This window comes from Pseudophryne corroboree, chromosome 3, assembly GCF_028390025.1.
Source record: "Pseudophryne corroboree isolate aPseCor3 chromosome 3, aPseCor3.hap2, whole genome shotgun sequence".
Lineage (NCBI taxonomy): Eukaryota > Metazoa > Chordata > Amphibia > Anura > Myobatrachidae > Pseudophryne > Pseudophryne corroboree.
In genome coordinates this window covers 385,402,138-385,423,277 of record NC_086446.1, presented here as the reverse complement: position 1 = coordinate 385,423,277, position 21,140 = coordinate 385,402,138, and the positions used below count along the sequence as shown (strand labels likewise).

Below are 21,140 nucleotides of genomic sequence, written 5' to 3'. Positions count from 1 at the left end.
TTGCACTTTTTCAGATCTTCCCCCAGTTTTTCACACTTGCTTACGTAATGTCTGATCCAGCCCATTGACTTAACACTCACACAAGCTGAGACATACAGACGTTTTTCATCTGTTCGCTCAGCCCTCCCCCTTTTCCTCCCTCCCTCCTTTCTCTCTCCCTTGCATCCTTTGCAGGAGAACTGGAGATTAGTATTAGAATGTATTGCTGCAACAGGCTTCTGGCTGTCTCCCAGTGGATCACCCTTTTAAAATGCACCCTCCTTGTATCTGTCACACATCTGCACCTTGGCAGTTCCAACACAGGTAAGAGGGATTTTTATGCCAGCCCTAGTATAACTGTGCTGCTCAGTGTGTGTGTGTATGGGAGTTTATGGGCTGTCTGTGCCGCTCAGTTTGGGAATGTGCTGTGCAAGGGGCTGATTTGAAAGCATTTCTTTTGAGTGAAAACTGCTGACTAGAAGTTGGCTAGTGGAGGAGCACCGGCAGTGAGGTGGCCTAGCAGGGGAGAGGAGGAATGAGAAAGGGGAGAAGGAAAAGCTGCAGCATTGAGTAAAAGCAGATGTGAATTGGACAGTTCCTTACAATGGGGGAGGTGTTGGGGAAACTTGTTCCCCTGTAAAATATATAGAGGGTACTATAAAGTTTACATTTTACATTTACCCATCATGAAGATATTTCATACCATGGGGACTCGGGTTTTGTACATATTGCAGCGTGTAACGATGTCTGGCTTCTCCTCTCTGTGCGGACATAGATGCAGTTTCTGAAGTAGGCAAAAAGTTGTACATTTGTCTCCTGTGGGGCTGAGAGCCGGAGGCTGTGCCCAGCTCTAGCCATTTCATCAGCCTAGCCAGCGTCTTCAGCAGTGAGGCGAGTCTCATTGCGTCCCCCTATGCATGCATGACACCGCTCTTCTTGAAGGGGCTCTCTTCTTTGTAGTAGGGATTCAGGGTAAGGATTATATGAACGTTTTTAGGAGATCATCAATGTGTTTTGGCAAGTATTTGAGGCAAAGCTTTGGTGGCGACACCAGATTCCATCCGTCTTTTTAATTGCGCGATTAATTGATGTTGCTGCATATTCTTATTACCTATCTATTGACATACACCATCAATAAGGAGAGATATTGCTAATCTATGTGAATTGTTATCGTAATACAAACTATTATAAAGTTCAAGTTGATGTTATACAATCCCAATCATCTCTCATCCTAACCCTCTGTTCCATGCTCACTGTCTCTACCCCATCTGTGTCACCCCTGACTCTCTGCCCCTCCCCTATAGAATGTAAGCTCTCGCAACCAGGGCCCTCTTCCCTCATCTGCTTTCCTTATTTTATCATCTACACCATACTTCTCTCCCCCCTGCCGCCGGGTCGCCCGTATCCGCCATTGGGCAGATCGGCGGCGGATCGTGCAGTGTGTAGGGCCCTTAACACTCCGTTTCTGCCACCCTGATACTTATTTCAGTGTTATGTCCACTGATGCAACAATGTTATATATCATGTGCATTGTCTTGTACTGTAAGTAGCGGTTTTCTTGTGCTGATTTTGTCTATGCACTTTGTTCAGCGCTGTGGAACCCTTGTGGCGCCATATACAGTAAATAAAGGATAATATTATTAGTATTATTATTAATATTATTATTAAATGCACTACTATGCAGTCTGAGTATATGACAAAATCAGTATGATATCCCGACTGTCGGGATCCCAGCGGTCAGCAGACCAACGCCAGAATCCGAACAGCTGGAATACCGGCGCCGAGCGCAGCATGTCCCTTTGCGGGCTCGCTGCGCTCACCACACTTTGGGCCCAGTGGCTAACACTAATCTGTTCCCCCTCAGGTGGTGGCGTGGACCACCCAAGTGGGGTATCCAGGCCCAACTGCTGGCATTTCACCAGGTGTCGGGATTCCGGCGTCGGTATCCTGACCTACAGGATCCCAACAGCTGCCAACATGTTTGCCACCCCATATGACAAGCTGACATATCATGATTACTGACTGCTGCTCCTTAAATGTATTATTATTTATTAACAGTTTCTCATATAGCGCAACAAATTCCGTTGCGCTTTATAGTTGGAAACAACAATGATAAAACAGAACTGGGTAAAATCAAACAGTCAGAGGTAGGAAGGCCCTGCTCGTAGGCTTACAATCTATAGGGAAATAGGCATTAATACACAATGGGGGATCCAGTAAGGATCCAGGAAGTTGGGATTCCCGCAGTTGAAATGCCGACACTCAACACTGATCGAATGTCGGTGCCAGCATCCTGAATAGGGACACAGTCCCAGCGCCGGGATCCCAGTTGACTGTTTGCAGGGCCGCCGAACAGGTAAAGGTGCATACACACGGTGCGATACTGACTTATGTGCGATTTTGACTATGCTATATTGTCTATGTGTGCTTGCGATTTTGGCTATGGCCAAATTTGACTATACTTTATACCAGATAGTTAATATTAACTTGCCTACACAGTCTATTTTTTAATGCAAGGACTGCGCATCGGTATCGCAAGCTGTGTACACATGGTATGATTTGCGCTAACTTTCCTTGTGATTTTGACTATATAGTCAAAATAGCAAGGCTATATCACACTGTGGGGGTCATTCAGAGTTGATCGCTAGCTGCCGTTGTTCGCAGTGCAGCGATCAGGCTAAAAATCGGCACTTCTGCGCATGCGGCGCAGTGCGCACGCGCGACGTACTTTCACAAAAGCCGATGCAATTTCACACAAGGTCGAGCGACGCTTTTCAGTCGCACTGCTGATCGCTGAGTGATTGACAGGAATGGGGCGTTTCTGGGAGGTAACTGACCGTTTTCAGGGAGTGTGCTGAAAAACGCAGGCGTGTCAGATACAAATGCAGGCGTGCCTGGGGAAACAGGGGAGTGGCTGGCCGAACGCAGGGCGTGTTCATGACGTCAAAACAGGAACTAAATAGTCTGAAGTGATCGCAAGCTAGGAGTAGGTCTGGAGCTACTCAGAATCTGCTCAAATTTTTTTTTTTGTAGCAGCTCTGCGATCCTTTCGTTCGCACTTCTGCTAAGCCAAGATACACTCCCAGAGGGCGGCGGCTTAGCATTTGCACGGCTGCTAAAAGCAGCTAGCGAGCGAACAACTCGGAATGAGGGCCAGTGTGTATGCACCTTAAGCCATGGGAGGATGGGGGGGGGGTTAAGTTTAGGCTCCGGGGGCAGGGTTGGACTGTGGGGAAGTGGGGGAGGGGTTAAGTTTAGACTGCAGGAGGGTTAGGATTAGATATAGGCTGCGAGGGGTATCCGGTTGATAGATAGACAGTGTCTAGTTAGACAGTCAATAGACAGACACCATACGTTAGACAGACATTAGGTCAACATGAAAAAGGTAGACAGGGTCAAAAGGTAGACAATTTTTTTTTTTTTATTTAACATGTTTTTGGACTATTTCATACCTTCTCTATCCATGTCGGCATAGGGTTGGTTATAAACCTTGTGGCGAGGGTATGCCTTTCTACAATTGGGGGTCCCAGATCACAAAACTATCCACACAAACCATAAAAATGCAAAAAACGTGGTGTCTACTTTTTTTGTCGACCTTTTGACCCTGTCGACCTTTTGTTTGGCTTATACAGATGCCATCTCTGCTATACGAGTCAGTCTCATTTCTGAACATTTGGCACACTCACCCATCTGAGAAATACAGCCCACTTCACTCCAACCTTTTTTTTCTTTTACACACTGGAGCTATAAAATGCCATCTGACTGAGGCAGCAGGTGTACTGAGCCTCCATCTCTGGTAGTAAACATCAGGAAGAGGAATGTTTCATTACCCAGTCCTCACTACTCAGAATGCTGCAGGAGTGAGGTCTCTGACCTAAAGAACTTATATGGAGAGATTTATTAAAGAGACATACCAGTGACATTATAGGGAAGCGGTTACTATACCGCTAGTCGGGATCCTGGACACCGGAGTCCCGACTAGTGGTGAAATACTGCCCCCTGAATCCCGGTGCCACATTCTTTTCTCCCTCTATGGGTGTCCACGACAATAAATCCTATGGCGTGCGCAGCAAGCCCACTAGGGGCTTACGAGCGCTCGCCCTGCTGCCAGCTTACCGGTGGCCGGGATCCGGCTGTCTGTATGCTGACAGCCGGCATCCTGGCCGCCGATTTTACATACTAATCCCACATTTTATACCTAGCATTATTCTCTCAACATACATGGAGACATATGAGAAAATATACCATAAGGCCAGTAGGAGAATAATGGGCTACAACTGATACATATGATATGCGGTTGTAGAATACTGTATATTAGGAGTGCTCTTTAAATGTTTGATTTACATTTGCCCACTCCCTGGAGTTGTTATTATTATTGATATTTCTCAAAGCTTGGAGAGAGATAAGGTAGCAACCAATCAGAATATAGTGTAGTACCAGCTGGCACTTAACCAAGACACACTATATACTTAATAAATATTTTTTATAAAACATTTTTTTAAGAACAATATAATTACATAAAATATCATGCACACATTATTCAGTGTATCCACATTTGAATATAATTATCTTTCTGTACTTATACCTGAAGGAACACCTGATAATGTTTAGTATCACCGTCCATTAATTGGATAAATATCAAATAGAATCAATGTTCAGTAGTGGAGACACTCAGTTGTCACAATCTATCTCCACGCTGTGCCAGTCAAGTTTATAACAAGGTATCCTTATCCCATTTCTGTGTGGGATGGAGTGGGAGATTTCATAAAAAACAAAAGGTGGTGAAGGTTGGGGGCACACCAACCACTAACCAACAAGGGGAGCATTCTGCTCTTACCAGTCATAGTTTAACTCGTCACCGCTCCCCAGCATGTGGAATGTTCGGTTCTCAGCAGCCATGGTGTGACCCGCTTTGGCTGGTCTTGCTCTCCCAATCAGCGTAGCACACGTCTGTTTAAGCCCGTTGTGGTGGGGTGCAGTGCTGTAGTAGATGAAGCGCAGAAGAGCTGGTTCTCCTCACTTAGAGTGACCATATTATCTTTTTTACCTGCTCATGAATTACACAGGTTCTGGGGCTGGCTGACTTCAAGCCTACATGTCAGCTGGTTTTAATCAGTCAGAGAACCTGTGTAATCCATGAGCATCCCAGGCAAAAGAGATAATATGGTCACCCTACCTCACTGTACTGGAGATATTGGTGGTTAAGGTGTTCAGCAGGTATAGCAGATTCTAATAAGTGGAAACAATCCTCTGTATCCTCAGCGCATTTCTCTCAGGCAGGTTTTTCAAGAGGCAAAGGTAGACTCCCAGCGTCCAGTTGGGAGATTTTATACCTGGTGAGCAGGTGCCTTCAATAATTCCCCTTATCAGGTGTCAGGTAAATTGTGAGACTCTAGGTCTATTCTAAATAATAGTCATCACACATATATCTATTACATACCTCCCAACATGACCCTCTCCAGTAGGGACACAATGCTCTGCTTCTGGACTTTCCTCTTCATTTATGATTGCCGGCACCGGTATTGAACTAGTTAATGGAAAGGAAAGGTGTTTCAGCACAGGTGATGGCAATCATACATTAAGAGGGAAGTCCAGGAGCAGAGCATTCTGTCCCTCCTGGACAGGGGCATGTTGGGAGGTATGCTATTCTCACCAAAACAATTTGTATAGTTAAAACTTTATTAGTAACCTTTTTCACTACAATATTATAATATTATAACATAACACTATGGTGTGCCAAACGGGCAGAATGCACGATGGTCATACTAATATAACTCATTAACAGCCGCAGCTGAACAAGACAGATTTCTAAGCAGGATGGTTGTTTAAATAAACTCCAAGTCAGAATATATCCATTATCACTTGTAAATCCATAAATCCATATATTGCCGGCACTCACTTGTCCAAAACAGCATGCCCTGGTGCAGCATAATCAGATTCACAGCTCCATATAAGAAACGGCACTCAGAGTCGACATTGTCAGCAAAACACAAAACTGTATTGTGGTCGAGTACTTTCGGGGACAGCACCCCGTCCTCAGGACCTTACAGCAGAAGAGACAGATCATTATCACTTATATATATTTATATTTTCATATATTTATATTTGTGTATACACATATATATATATACGTATGTATACGTGCATATGTGTATCTATTAAAATGAAAATAAAGGTGAAAATTATATTTTTTGTTTATTTGTTATACCAATTATCCTCCACATGAATCGCAGCAATAACTGTAGCAACCAATCAGAATGTTACAGGCTGTATTTGAAAAAGGACAGCTAGGAGCTGATTGGTTGGTACTTTATCTCTTTCCACTGATAAATCTCCCCGATAGTCTATTTGATTATGACAAATATACATACAGTAGGAATTATAGAAGTTCTAATAACATAAAGAACATGCAGCAAATAAATGTACAGTAGTAGCAGGGGAGATTGAATGTTTACGCCACCAGCAGAAAGTTGGATTTCACATCAAACAATTTGGTGACAGATTGAAGCATGTTAAAAGGAAGGGAATTCATTGCTACTGTAAGTATCAAACCTAAACAAATGTAATGCACAAGAGAGCAGTGGATAGAGAAGAGAGGAAGCATGTGTAAAGATCTTAACGATGGCTTTAGTTGAAAATATAAGAATTTAATTGAAAAAAATCTAAAACCTAAATATTAAGACGTACTTTATCCAGGACTTTGGTGTGAAAGGGGTATAGCATATCTGCTGCTGCCATCTTCATAATCAGCACATTAATCTCCTAAAATAATCTGTGCTGCTGTGAACAATATGATGGTCTGGGGGTAAATTTACTAAGCATCACATTTTTTTATTATTTTCTGGTGATTTTGCATAATGGAGATTTACTGAAGACAAGAATCACAGAATAGTATTTTACACTGCAATAGTCCATTGGCCCAACAGGTCTGGAACTCAAGGCCGACACCACTTAGGTCGACACAAATCGGACAACACCATAAATATGTTGACACGGACAAAAGGTTGACCTGAACAAGGTCGACATGGAAAAAGGTCTACATGAGTTTTTTTATGTTTTTTTGGGTGTAGTTTTCTTCATAATGTGACAGGGAACCCCAATTAGTGCACCATGTCCCCTCGCATGGCTCGCTTCGCTCGCCATGCTTCGGGCATGTTACTATTCAATCGTAGTCCACGTGGATCGTAAAGTATAAAAAAGTTCAAAAAATGTGAAAAACTCATAATGACCTCTTTCCATGTTGACCTTGTTCATGTCGGCCTTTTGTCTGTGTCGACCTATTTCTGGTGTTCACCTAAGCTGTGTCGACTAATTGGTGTTGACCTAAGTGGTGTCGACCTGGAGTCCAGATACCGGCCCAACATTGATAAACATAGACAATAACAGAAACCCCACATTTACTAACCATAAGTTGTTTTTACACAGATAGAACCCACATAAACATCACAGCACAATAGAACACAAATGAGACCTGTCTGTGGTAGACATGTTTGACCGTAGCACTACACATATCAGTATGACCTGTGGAGGCTTCTTTAACTCTTAAGCCTCGTACACACAGGGAGATTTCTCCCAGAGATATGTGCTGAGCGACCTAGCACAGAACGCTCAGCACACATCTCTCCCCCGCTCAGCACACAGCACAGGACTGAGGGGACGTGCATTTCACTTATCGGTGAAATGAGCAATGTGCTAGATTGCAGGCCAATCTAGTACTGGCGATAGCAACGTGCGGGGCCGCGCATCGCTGTCGCTGTGGGGCATTCATACAGAGAGATCCTTGCTTAACTTCTAAGCAATCTAGTCATGTTGCTTAGAAATTAAGCACAGATCTCTCCGTGTGTACCCCACTTAAAAGTCAGTACTGGTTGTTATTATTATCCACTGTGCTCTCTAGTACTTTCCTGTATTCTCTTCAGCCAGTTCTTATACTTATGCTGTGTTTACCTTGCATAACTTGTTTATACTTTATCAATATTGATGACGAGGTGTTACCGTGATTTCTTTATTTTCTTAATAAACACAGATTGCATAAAAAAGTCAATAAATAGTTACATTTAAAAATAATGGCACTCACACAGCACAATCTGCATCCATGTAATTATACTTAACCTCTACAGAGTCCCGCGGTGGCTGGCACTGCGGACATAAACCACCGTTAAAATGGCACTGTGGCGATTTCCCAGTGATTTGCGCAGTAGATATGTCCCCGGGATCAAGACGCTGGCACCATTCTCCCACAGCCAGAGTCTATGCCGCTGCCAGAGAGGAAGGGGCCCACACAGAAACTGCACACGGGCCCCTCCTTTCTTAATCTGCCCTTGTTAGGACGCCATGCTATTTTTTACCCCTATTTTCCAATACCAGCCCAAGCTCAGAGGTCTGGGGCTGGCTATTGATATGTGGGGATCCCACGCATTTTAATAAGATAAATAGATCATCATAGTTATCTATGCAGTGCTTTCAATTTCCTGAAGATTGACGGTCAGTTTTAGTGGAGGTAAGTGTTATATCCAACAGGGTTTTGGTCAGAAGTTACATGTAAATTAAATTAAGGAATTGGGACTGATAATGTTGACACAAGAATGTTGACACAGTCGTAATGTCAACATGTTCGCCATTCATCACGTCATTGTTATTTTAAGAATGGAATTGGGCTGGGTTCGATAACTTTTGTTGGCATTATATTGACATTCATAATGTCGACATGAGAATTTTGCCATGGTCGTAATGTTGACATGAGAATATCAACATTGTGGTAATGTCGACATGCAGCATGTTAATAGTATGCTTGGCATGATGATATTGAACATGTCGACATTCATCATGTTAACTTTGATGGAATGTTGACATGATTAGAATGTCAACAAAACATTCCATATGGTCTAGTGGTAACTTACCTGGTTCAGCGGGTCGGCTGTTCCAGCATTGTTGTTCGGTGGTAAGCTCATGGTGCTGATCCTATGAAGGTGAGTACTGCTAACCCCTAACCTCTAACCCTCCCCCTAGTGCCTAACCTTCCTTCCTACAGCCTAACCCTCTTATCGGTGTGGTATGTCGGCATTTCACATGCGTACATTGTGAACATGTTGACATTCCGCAGATGTGAACATGTGTAATGTCGACATTTCAACAATGTAGACATCAAACCTGTCGACATTGTGGTTTCAACTTTGTAAATGTTGACATGATGACTGCATCCCAGTTTGGTAATACATTCTAGTGGGGTTTTGATACATTTTAGATAAACATGAAGGAGAACTTTGTGTGTAAATTCTTAAAGCCTTTTTGAATAATAATAATTTTATTTATATTGCACTTTCTCTTACGTCCTAGAGGATGCTGGGGTTCCATTTAGTACCATGGGGTATAGACAGGTCCCTTGGGAGCCATGGGCACTTTAAGAGTTTGAGTGTGGGCTGGCGCCTCCCTCTATGCCCCTCCCATCAGACTCAGTTTAGAAAATGTGCCCGGTGGAGCCGGTCACAGCTAGGGGAGCTCCTAGGAGTTTTTCTAGTTCTATTGTTTTTTAAAAGAGTTAGGTACATGGAGGCTACTGGCAACAGCCTCCCTGCTTCGTGGGACTTAGAGGGGGAGTAGGATCCAACCCTAGAGGTTAATGGCTCCTATCTCCGCTGACAGGACACTGAGCTCCTGAGGGTGATGATCGCAAGCCCACGAGGCGACCGCTCACTCCCGCAGCACGGCCGCCACTCCCTAACTAAGACCTATCTAAGGTTGCACTACAACTATGGTCCTCATTCCGAGTTGATCGCTAGCTGCTTTCGTTCGCAGCGTGGCGATTAGTTGAAAAAGCGGCACTTCTGCGCATGCATACAGGCCGCAGTACGCACGCGCGAAGTACTTTCACACAAAACTATGCAGTATTACACAAGGTCGAGCAACGCTTTTCAGTCGCACTGCTGTTTGTTGTGTGATTGACAGGAAGTGGGTGTTTCTGGGCGGAAACTGATCGTTTTCAGGGAGTGTGCTGAAAAACGCAGGCGTGCCAGATAAAAACGCAGGAGTGGCTGAAGAAAAGGGGGAGTGGCTGGCCGAACTAATGCAGGGCGTGTTTGTGACGTCAAAGCAGGAACTAAACTGACTGAGGTGATCGCAAGGTAGGAGTAAGTTTCGAGCTGCTCAGAAACTGCATGAAAATTTTTACGCGCAGTTCAGCTAACCTTTCGTTCGCACTTCTGCTAAGCTAAGATACACTCCCAGAGGGCGGCGGCTTAGCGTGTGCACTGTTGCTAAAAGCAGCTAGAGAGTGATCAACTTGGAATGAGGGCCTGTGTCACTTCCAGTTCCAAACACTGCACTTGGCTTCTTCGCGACACCGGGGGTGTTCATCAAGGCCATGGCGGCGATTGTGCTCCTACTCCACAGTCCAGGAGTGGACTTAATTCCATATCTGGATGACCTTAACATCCTCCAGGGGGATGTTGTTACAGAGTGTTGCTCTCTCAAATCAACTGTCCCGGGATCTTGGGTGGATCCTGAAGCTTTCAATTTCACATTTGGAACCGACAAGGAGGCGTTCCTTCCTGGAGATGATTCTCGACATGGAAGTGCAGAGGGTGTTTTTGCTGGTGGAGAAAGCGTTGGTGATCCAATCCATGGTCCAGGATGTCCTGAAGCCAGCCCAGGTATCGGTTCATTAGTGCATTCCTCTTACGAGGCTCGACCGTACGGAAGGTTCCTAGCAGGATCTTTCCAACTGGATCGCCTGGTCAAATGGTAGGGATCTCATCTTCACTTGCACCAGCAAATACGCCTGTTGCCGAAATCCAGAATTTCATCCCTCTGGTGGCTGCAAACTTCTCACCTTCTCGACAACGGTTGGGGAGTTGTCACCCAAGGGGAAAACTTCTAAGGAAAGTGGTCAAGTTTGGAATCCATCCTTCCGATAAACATTCTGGAGCTAAGGGCCGGGTTCAACGGCCTACTACAAGCGACACATTTTCTTCAAGATCAGGCCATTCAGGTTCTGTCGGACAACGTACGGCGGTCTCCTACCTAAACTGACAGGGTGGAACGAAGAGCAGAGCTGTAATGTCAGAGGTGATAAGAATCCTCCTCTGGGCAGAAAATCACGTGGTGGCGCTGTCAGCAATCTTCATTCCGGGAGTGAGCAACTGGGAAGCGTTCTTCCTTAGCAGACACGATCTCCTTCCAGGAGAATGGGGCCTCCATCAGGAGGTATTCGTAGAGGTCACAAGCCGATGGGGTGTGCCTCAGATAGGCATAATGGCCTCTCGTCTCAACAAGAAGCTTCGGAGGTACTGTTCCAGGTCGAGTGACCCACATGCAGTGGCGGTGGACGCCCTGGTAACTCAGAGGGTGTTCCAGTCAGTGTATGTGTTCCCTCCACTTCCATTCATTCCAAGGATTCTCAAACTCATAAAAAAAGAGTTCAGGCGTAAGGCTTGGTACGCGGATCTTCTTGACTTACTAATGGAGGATCCGAGGCTTCTCCCTCTTCGCGAGGGCCTTCTACAACAGGGGCCATTCACCTTTCAAGACTTCCTGCGGCTACGAGGTTGGACGCTTCATGTTAGCTCGGAAGGGCATTCTGAAAAAGGTAATTCCTACTCTGCTACAGGCTAGGAAGGGAGTTACGTCCCAGCATTGCCAGCGTATTTGGAAAAAGTGTGTGTCTTGGTGTGAATCCAAGAGGTTTTCTACGGTGGAGTTTCAACTAGGACGGTTTCTCCTCTTTCTGCAAGCGGGTGTGGATGTGGGCCTACGCTTGGGCTCCTTAAAAGTCCAGTTTTAGGCCTTGTCCATTTTCTTCCAGAAACGATTGGCTGCTCTCCTAGAGGTTCAGACTTTCTTGAATGGGGTTCTGCACATTCCACCACCTATTGTGGCTCCTACGGCACTGTGGGATCTTACTGTGGTGCTGCAGTTCCTACGGTTGGATTGGTCCGAGCCTTTACAGGAGGTAGAGGTCAAGTTTCTTACTTGGAAGGCAGTCACACTGTTGGCATTAACATCTGCTAGGCGTGTGTCAGAATTGGGGTCATTGTCCTTCAAGAGCCCCTACTTGTTTTCCATAAAGATAGGGCTGAGCTCAGTATGCGTCAGCAATTTCTTCCAAAAGTTGTGTCATCTTTTCATATCAACCAACCTATTGTGGTACCAGTGACTACTGACTCCTCAATTACTTACAAGTCCTTGAATGTGAGAGCTTTGAAGATTTCTGGGAAGAGAAATTCTCATCACAGGAAATTCTCATCACAGGAAGTCGGACGCTCTGTTTGTCCTTTATGATCCCAACAAGGTTGGGGGTCCTGCTTCTAAGCAGACGATTTCTCGCTGGATCAGGTTTACTATCCAGCATGCTTATTCTACGGCAGGATTGCCGTGTCCAAATTCTGTTGAGGCCCATGCTACCCGTAGAGTGGGTTCTTCCTGGGTGGCTGCCCGGGGTGTCTCGGCTTGGCAGCTTTGCTGGGTAGTTACTTGGTCAGGGTCGAACACGTTGGCTAAGTTCTACAAGTTCGATGCTTTGGCCTCTGAGGACCTTAAGTTTTGTCAATCTGTTCTGCAGGAGCCTCAGCGCTCTCCCTCCCGTACTGGGAACTTTGGTACATCCCCGTGGTACTAAGTGGAACCCCAGCATCCTCTAGGACGTAAGAGAAAATAGGATTTTAATTACCTACCAGTAAATCCTTTTCTCGTAGTCCGTAGAGGATGCTGGGTGCCCACAAAGCGCTTTGTTTCCTGCGTTGTTACTCAATTAAGTATTGCTTCAGCTATTGCTGTTCCTCTTTCCTGCTGATTAGCATGGTTTCTTTTAGTTCTTGCTGTTTAGCATGGTGTCTTCATGTTGCGTGCTGCTTAGCATGTTTTCTTCATGTTGCATGCTGGTTAACATGGTTTCTCCATGTCCGGTTGGTTAGCATGGTTTCTTCCATGTTGCATGCCGGTTGTCATGGTTTCTTCATGTTTCATGCTGGTTCGCTTGATTTTCTCAAGTTGCATGCTGGTTTACATGGTTTCTCCATGTTGCATGCTGATTAGCATGGTTTCTCCATGTTGCATGCTGGTCAGCATAGTTTTTCGTTTCGGTGTGAGCTGGTGTGAATCTCACCACTATCTGTGTATTTCCTTCTCTCAAAGAGTATGTCCGTCTCCTCGGGCACAGTTTCTAGACTGAGTCTGGTAGGAGGGGCATAGAGGGAGGAGCCAGCCCACACTATTAAACTCTTAAAGTGCCCATGGCTCCCAAGGGACCCGCCTATACCCCATGGTACTAAATGGAAACCCAGCATCCTCTACGGACTACGAGAAAAGGATTTACCGGTAGGTAATTAAAATCCTATTTTTCTCCTAATAGGAGTCAAAGTGCTTTACATTTGACTTTACAGCACAAATTACAAAGCTTAACAGTAGATATCAATGAAATGCATCAGCAGGTAGGTAAGTCTTGAGTCTGTGTTTTAAGGATTCTAAAGTGAGGGCTTCTCGAACTGTGTAGGGAAGAACGTTCCATAGAGACAGAGCCACAAAGCTGAAAGCGGCCCCCAGATGAATTCAGGGAGATTCTAGTTCTTATTACGTTGTTTAGAAACCTTCTTATTTACATAGTAAGTGGGTGAGAGTTGTGAACTGGGTGACAGCCCTCCTCGGTGATGAGAAACAGACACATGACATACACGTAAGTAAAACTTTACAGTGTAAAACAGCTGCTGATACTGTCCTCTCTCAGTGACAAGCGTTTACACGACTGACTGGAGTCGGAAGTCCTGTGTTTGTAAAAAAGGGGGTTGAATTTTTTATGCTTTACTCATTTATTTCTTATTGAGAAATCTGTTTATTAAGCTTTTTTTCGAGGCAGAGCAATATGAAGATACATAAACAGTATGAAGTATATGAATCTTAACAGATGTTAAAAATTAGTAAAGGTCAGATAGCACAAGATGTAGATAAACAGTTTGAAATCTCTGTAAATGTTCCAACAATCAGTAAATAAAGCATTGAATTTATCCTACCGCTTAGGCGGTAAGTGTAGGAAGGAAAGGGGAAGCAGAGAGGGAGTGGGGGGACCTGTCGAGGTGGGGTTCACTACGATCTGCCGGCGGCCGGCCTCCCGGCGACCAGCATACCGGCGCCGGGAGGCCGGCCGCCGGCTTACCGACAGTGTGGCGAGCGCAAATGAGGCGCTTGCCACGCTATGGGCACGGTGGCGTGCTACGCGCGCCACACTATTTTATTCTCCCTCCAGGGGGGTCGTGGGAGAATAAGTGTCAGTATGCCGGCTGTCGGGCTCCCGGCGCCAGTATGCTGGTCGCCGGGAGCCCGACCGCCGGCATACTGAAGACCACCCGTCGAGGTGTACCACCCATGCCCGAGTTGTAGATGAAGATAAAGTGCAGGGTTAAATAGTAGTCAGAGGAGGCTCTGCCTCAAAGTAGTTCATCCAGGGAGTCCAGACCATTATAAAATGAGCTGGAGTATCATGTAGGATAGATGTAATTCTTTCCATCAGGTACATGGAACAGACTGTATTGTAGCAGTCAAAGACAGGGGTGCGGAGGACTTCCATCACAAAGCAGTGTGACATTTAGCAGAGTTTAAAATATGCTTAATTAATTTTTTAGTTGAGCAGGACACATGGGGGACGGGTCGGGAAAGCAGAGAATATAGGGGGTCATTCCGAGTTGATGGCTCGCTAGCTAGCTTTAGCAGCCGTGCAAACGCTATGCCGCCGCCCACTGGGGAGTGTATTTTAGCTTAGCAGAAGTGCGAACGCATGTGCAGCCGAGCTCTGCAAAAACAGTTTGTGCAGTTTCTGAGTAGCTCTGAACCTATGCTTGCGATCACTTCAGCCTATTCGTGTCCGGATTTGACCTCATATGCCCACCCTGCGTACGCCCAGCACGCCTGCGTTTTTTCAGACACGCCTGCATTTTTGCAAACACTCCCTGAAAATGGTCAGTTGACACCCAGAAACTCCCCCTTCCTGTCAATCTTCTTGCAGCCGTCAGTGCGACTGAAAACTTCGCTAGAACCTGTGCTAAACAACAAATGCCTTTGTACCCGTATGTCGCGCGTGCGCACTGCGGTGCATAGGCATGCACAGAAATGCCGATTTTTAGCCTGATCGCTGCACTGCGAACAAGGGCAGCTAGCGATCAACTCGGAATGACCCCCATAAAGGAGAATCTGGAATCTGAATTTCTGTAATTGATCTAATTAGTTTATGAACCTCTTTCCAAAATTTTCGAACAGAGGAGCAAGACCACCAAATGTGCAACGTAGTACCCCCGTGACCCAAACAGACGCCAGCATAGGTCAGAATCGGCAGAGTAAATTAAGTGAAGACGGGTAGGGACTAAATGCCAATGGAAGTAGATTTTGAATTAATTCTCATCAATGAGGGCATAAAAGCATTTAGCCATTTCTAGTCTGATTTCAGGCCATTCCTTAGCAGCCAGAGTTTCGCCCACATCCCATTCCCAAGTGCTTCTTTTTGAGGTTGTTTGTAAGAAAGTAGTGGTTGGTATATTGTAGTGATTAAGGGGTAAATTTACTAAGAAGGGAGGTTACCCATAGCAACCAATCAGATTCCAGGTATTATCTTCTAGAAGGTGCTAGATAATTGAGAATTAGAATCGGATTGGTTACTATGGGCAGTGATAAAAATTTCAAAGTTGCAAGTATTGCTAGAAAATTTTATGAGGGAGAGAGAAACGGATATTATAGGCAGGCAAAATCAGGAAAAGTGCAAAGGGGAGCTATATCCAGAAGGAAAGGAATATTATGGTGAGTCCAGAAATGGAATAGACAGTGGTTTAATCCCTAGAGGAAAAGCGTAGTTTTTCCACAGAGAAGTCAAAAAAGGATGAATTAAGCGCAGATGATAAATTCTGGAACAGTAATTCATATTGGATAAAGTGAAACGAACTGTTGGAAGCAGGGAAACTGCAGGTATGCGAGGTTGGGGTGGGCTCCACAGGAGACTAGATGGGGAATAGACAGAACGCCAGCTTCTATAGTCATCCATATGCTATCATTCAGAGGGGTGTGCCAAAGCACACATGAGGTAAGATGTGCCAGTCTGTACTATTTAACAAGATCAGGGACACTCAGGGCCATATGCAATTGCGGTCGAGTTGCCGCAAATGTCGAAGAAACGGGGCATTTTCGACAGTAAAAACTGATTCGACAATGCAATGCAGTACTTTTCGGGGAAAAAATGGCCGTTTCAGATTCGACTTTTTGCAATTCGACATTTGTCAAATTCGACATGTCTGCAATGGTAAAAATGCGGCTTTTCGACAAAAGTATATTCAATTGAAGAATGTCGATTCGACAACAGTGCTTTTCGACAGTCATTTCGTCAATTTCAGTCTGCCTCATTTTCTAGCGAGACTTAATAAAAAAATTAAAAAACATGTTTTTTTTTGTGTTTTTGTGCCATGACGTGGCGCTCCCTGATTGGCTGAAGGGACCCTCTTTGACAGCAGTCACGGGGGGTCCCGTCAGTCGGGGAAAGGGGTCCCATGTGTAAACATGGTACCCATTTCAGTGTGTGGATCGGGTTTTGCGTTTTATTATTTTGTCAAGTACGTGGATTACAAGCAGAAGAGGACCGATCTACACAGGATTTTTGTGAGTATAATTTTATTTACAGGTACCCCGCGGATTCTACTGGTGAAGAGGACCGACACTTCGTGTCAACATAGGTTAGTATGTGTGTGTCGGTGTGCATGTATGTAATAAAGTTTTACTGTCACAGTGTGTGTGTACTGTTTTTATTTGGGTATTTTTTTTGTAGTAGAACTACAGGTACCAGCGGGCCCGTTTCCCCCCCGCATGCTGGTACTTGTGGTTCTCCAAGTACCAGCTTGCGGGGGAGGCTTGCTGTGACTTGTAGTTCTGCTACAAAAAACAATATTCTTTATTTTGACACCTGGCTATCAGCCTCCCATCCGCCGCCCTTGGATGGGGGGGACAGCCTCGGGCTTCACCCCTGGCCCTTGGGTGGCTGGATGGGGGGGACCCCTTGATTTAAGGGGTCCCCACTCCAGGGTGCCCCGGCCAGGGGGTGACTAGTTGGGGATTTAATGCCACGGCCGCAGGGACCGGTATAAAAGTGTCCCCCGGCTGTGGCATGATATCTCCAGCTAGTGGAGCCCGGTGCTGGTGTGAAAAATACGGGGGACCCCTACGTCTTTTGTCCCCCGTATTTTTTGCTCCAGGACCGGACGCAGAGCCCGGTGCTGGTTGTTAAAATAGGGGGATCCCCTGTCATTTCCCCCCCCGTATTTTTACAACCAGGACCGGCTCAAAGAGCCAGAGGCTGGTTATGCTTAGGAGGGGGGACCCCAAGCATTTTTTTCAGTGTTTTGTAAACACTTTTTTGTTCCGTCCATGAAGTCAAATCCAGGACGCACACTATCGTCAATTGGTCCGTTTTTCGACAGCGGGACTGTCGAATCCTCACTTTCCAAGAAATATGATGCTTCTGGAAGAGGTGAATTTTGCCCCTTGGTTTTTACCTACCCAGTATGCTTTACTGAATTTTAATTGAATGAGGTATGGCATAAAAATATTCTGTCTATGTATATCTATGATGCCTGCCAGAGCCTGTGATGTCTTTCTCATGCATACAGTATAGGGTAAGATGTACCAAACCTCCAGATATCTCCAATCTTTTTTTGCATGCTGGCGATTCTGACTTATAGAAGGCCGTTTATCTCAAAGTGGCTTCAGAATGGAGTGGAGATGGTATCAACTGCGAACAATTCCCTCCTTTGTTCTCTCACGTTGTCAACCATCACTAAATATAGCAGCCATCTTGCCTTTTAACTATGTTTGTTTAATGTGGAAAAATGTAAAGTTATCCACTTTGGGACTAAGAATAAACATGCAACCTATCAATTAGATGGGGAAAATATATTTAGCAGCAGTACACAATGTCAAAGTGCAGCAACAAAGGCAAATAAAGTGTTAGCATGCATTAAAAGGGGAATTGAGACAAGGGATGAAAGCGTAATCCTGCCACTGTACAAATCATTGGTACGGCCGTATCTTGAGTATTGTGTACAGTTCTGGGCACCACACTATAAAAGAGACGTATCAGAACTTGAAAAGGTTCAGTGGCGAGCGACCATATTGATTAAGGGGTTGGAGACACTGGACTATCAGGAGAGGCTTTCTAGGTTAGATATGTTTACACTAGAAATGAGACGACTAAGAGGAGATATGATTAATATTTACAAATATATAAAGTGGCAATATGCAGAGTTATCAGGTGATTTGTTTATTAAGAGACCTCTACACAAAACGTGCGGACACCCGCTAAGGCTTGAGGAGAGGAAATTTTGTACTCAGCGCAGGAAGGGATTCTTCACTGTAAGGGCAATACGAATATGGAATTCACTGCCAGAAAAGGTTGTAATGGCGGATTCAGTCAATACGTTCAAAAATGGGTTAGATAAATTTCTAACTGAAAAAGATATACCAGGATATAGCCTTTAACTAGAATAGAATAGGGAATATAAGATATTTCAGGTTGAACTCGATGGACTATTGGTCTTTTTTCAACCTCACCAACTATGTTACTATGTTTGCGGTGTGAGAATAAACAGGGATGTAACACTGTTATTTTGGATTACACTATGTTCTGAAGTACAACACGTACATACAGTATGTCGAAAAAAAGCATAGAGCAACTGAGACGTACAGTATATACACTTCAAAAGGAAAGTAACTTTTATTTTATTTTATACTTATCCGCTTCCTCTTAAAGTTATTGGGGGTATTTATTCTCTCTACTTTATTTATTACTCAATGCATTTGCACACCTACTAGGTCTAATTCTTATTCAGTGTCTTTATTCGGATATTACGGTATAACCCAGATCAGGAAGGTGCAGTTTTTGCACATAACAACTCCATTAGCGCAAGCGTTTATCTGCAAACCTTCAAACTTATAGGTTACACTGTATTGTGGGGTTAATCACTGTTTTTATCTTTGGATGCCAGACATTCTATATTACTAATTAAAGGAATTTTTATATACTTAAACATTACTAAAGTTATAAATGGGTAGTAAACGTGACAAAGCTGTGTTCAGCTATTAACACATGGGTATTACCATTACTGTGTGATGTTAAACACAAAACTTATTAGCAACTTTGTACAACTTTATCAACAAAAGATAAAAATTGTCCTCAATAGCCACCGTTACCACCTACAGGTCCTCAAGATATCTAGCTGTACAGCGTCCTGCTGACGATAAGCAAAGTAATATTGTACGTTAAATGTATTATTTTCTGTTTTAACATGAACATTGCAATTTCAGAAATATCCTCCATATTTGAAAACCATTTGATTAAATCACCCTTCTCGGTATATTCCAAATGTGGTTTATCTAGAACTAATTTGTCCTGTGAGGAAAGTGTCACTTCATATCACTGACTCCCTTTTATCTAGCCTCCTGGGACTTGCCAAACTTTCTTATCAATGACCCCAATGTCATTCTTTAAGAAGAGACACCCATCTCCCCTACTGGGATGCCTTGCTGGTCCAAGTGACTCCTGCCTCCAAATGGAATACTGTTCTATTAGAGGTCAGGGCAACAGTGAGGGAAAGAGGTGAAGCAGGAGGAGAAGAGCAATCATGCTAGGGGTTGCCAGCATCTTTCCTGTTGTATGCCTATTGATAAAAAGATGTGGCTGTTTTTTCTCTTACGTCCTAGAGGATGCTGGGGGCTCCGTAAGGACCATGGTACAGACGGGCTCCGCAGGAGACATGGGCACCTACAACGAACCTGTAGTATGGGTGTGCACTGGCTCCTCCCTCCATGCCCCTCCTCCAGACCCCAGTTAGATCTTGTGCCCAGAGGAGATAGGGTGCATTACAGGGAGCTCTCCTGAGTTTTCTGTGTAAAAGAATTTTGTTAGGTTTTTTATTTTCAGGGAGCACTGTTGGCAACAGACTCCCTGCGTCGTGGGACTGAGGAGAGAGAAGCAGACCTACTTAAATAATAGGATCTGCTTCTTAGGCTACTGGACACCATTAGCTCCAGAGGGAGTTGGAACACAGGTCTCACCCTGGGGTTCGTCCTGGAGCTGCGCCGCCGTCCTCCTCGCAGAGCCGGAAGATAGAAGCCGGGTGAGTATGAGAAGAAAAGAAGACTTCATGGCGGCAGAAGACTTCAGATCTACATGAGGTAAGCCGCGCGCCATTGCTCCCACACAACACACACAGGCACAGATGGGTGCAGGGCGCAGGGGGGGCGCCCTGGGCAGCAATAAACCTCAAGCAATAAACCTCATTTTTGGCACAAATATATATATTAGGCTGCAGAGGCAGCAAATAGACGATCCCCCGGAGCTTGATCCCTCAGCACTAACCAGCGCCATTTTCTCCACAGAAGCTGCAGAGAACGCTGGCTCCCCGGACACTCCCCTGCTGAACGCATCAGAGGACTGAAAAAAAGAGGAGGGGGGCACATTTCAAGCGCAGTGAGTGGGAATAGCATTGGCATTATATATAAAAGCGCTATCTGGGTTTTCCAGTGTCAGTTTGGCGCTGGGTGTGTGCTGGCATACTCTCTCTATGTCTCTCCAAAGGGCCTGGTTGGGGAATTGTCCCCGTTCAGTTATATCCCTGTGTGTGTGGGGGGTCGGTACATGCGTGCCGGCATGTCTGAAGTGGAAGGCTTTTCAAAGGAGGAGGTGGAGGAGATGAGTGGTGTGTCCCCGTCGGTAGTGCCGACTCAGGAATGGATGGATATGTGGCATATGTTAAATGGAAGTGTAGCATCATTGCATAAGAGGCTAGACAAAGCAGAATCCAGGGAGACATCAGGGGGTCAATCCACGGATTGGACCGACTCACAGGGCCCGTCAGTGTCTCAAAAGCGTCCCTGGTCACAAATTGTGGACACAGATACCGACACGGACTCTGATTCCAGTGTCGACTATGATGATGCTAGATTGCACCCTAGGGTGGCAAAAACTATTCAGTACATGATTATTGCAATTAAAGATGGTTTGCATATCACAGACGACCCCTCTGTTCCCGACACGAGGGTGTGCATGTATAAGGAAAAGAAACCTGTGGTAAACTTTCCTCCATCTCATGAACTTAATGAGTTATTTGAAAAAGCTTGGGAATCTCCAGATAAGAGACTGCAGA

At 45.0% G+C, this 21,140-nt stretch overlaps 1 protein-coding gene across 1 annotated transcript in view; it reads left to right on the top strand.

The window, feature by feature from the left end:
* The first annotated feature begins 144 nt into the window (after window positions 1-144).
* Window positions 145-21,140, top strand: part of MRC2 (mannose receptor C type 2) — a 174,470-nt gene continuing 153,474 nt past the window's right edge. Inside the window, exon 1 of the mRNA XM_063960019.1 lies at window positions 145-303. Within this exon, the coding sequence (XP_063816089.1) occupies window positions 198-303 (106 nt within the window). The 5' untranslated portion in view covers window positions 145-197. The remainder of the gene's footprint in view (window positions 304-21,140) is intronic.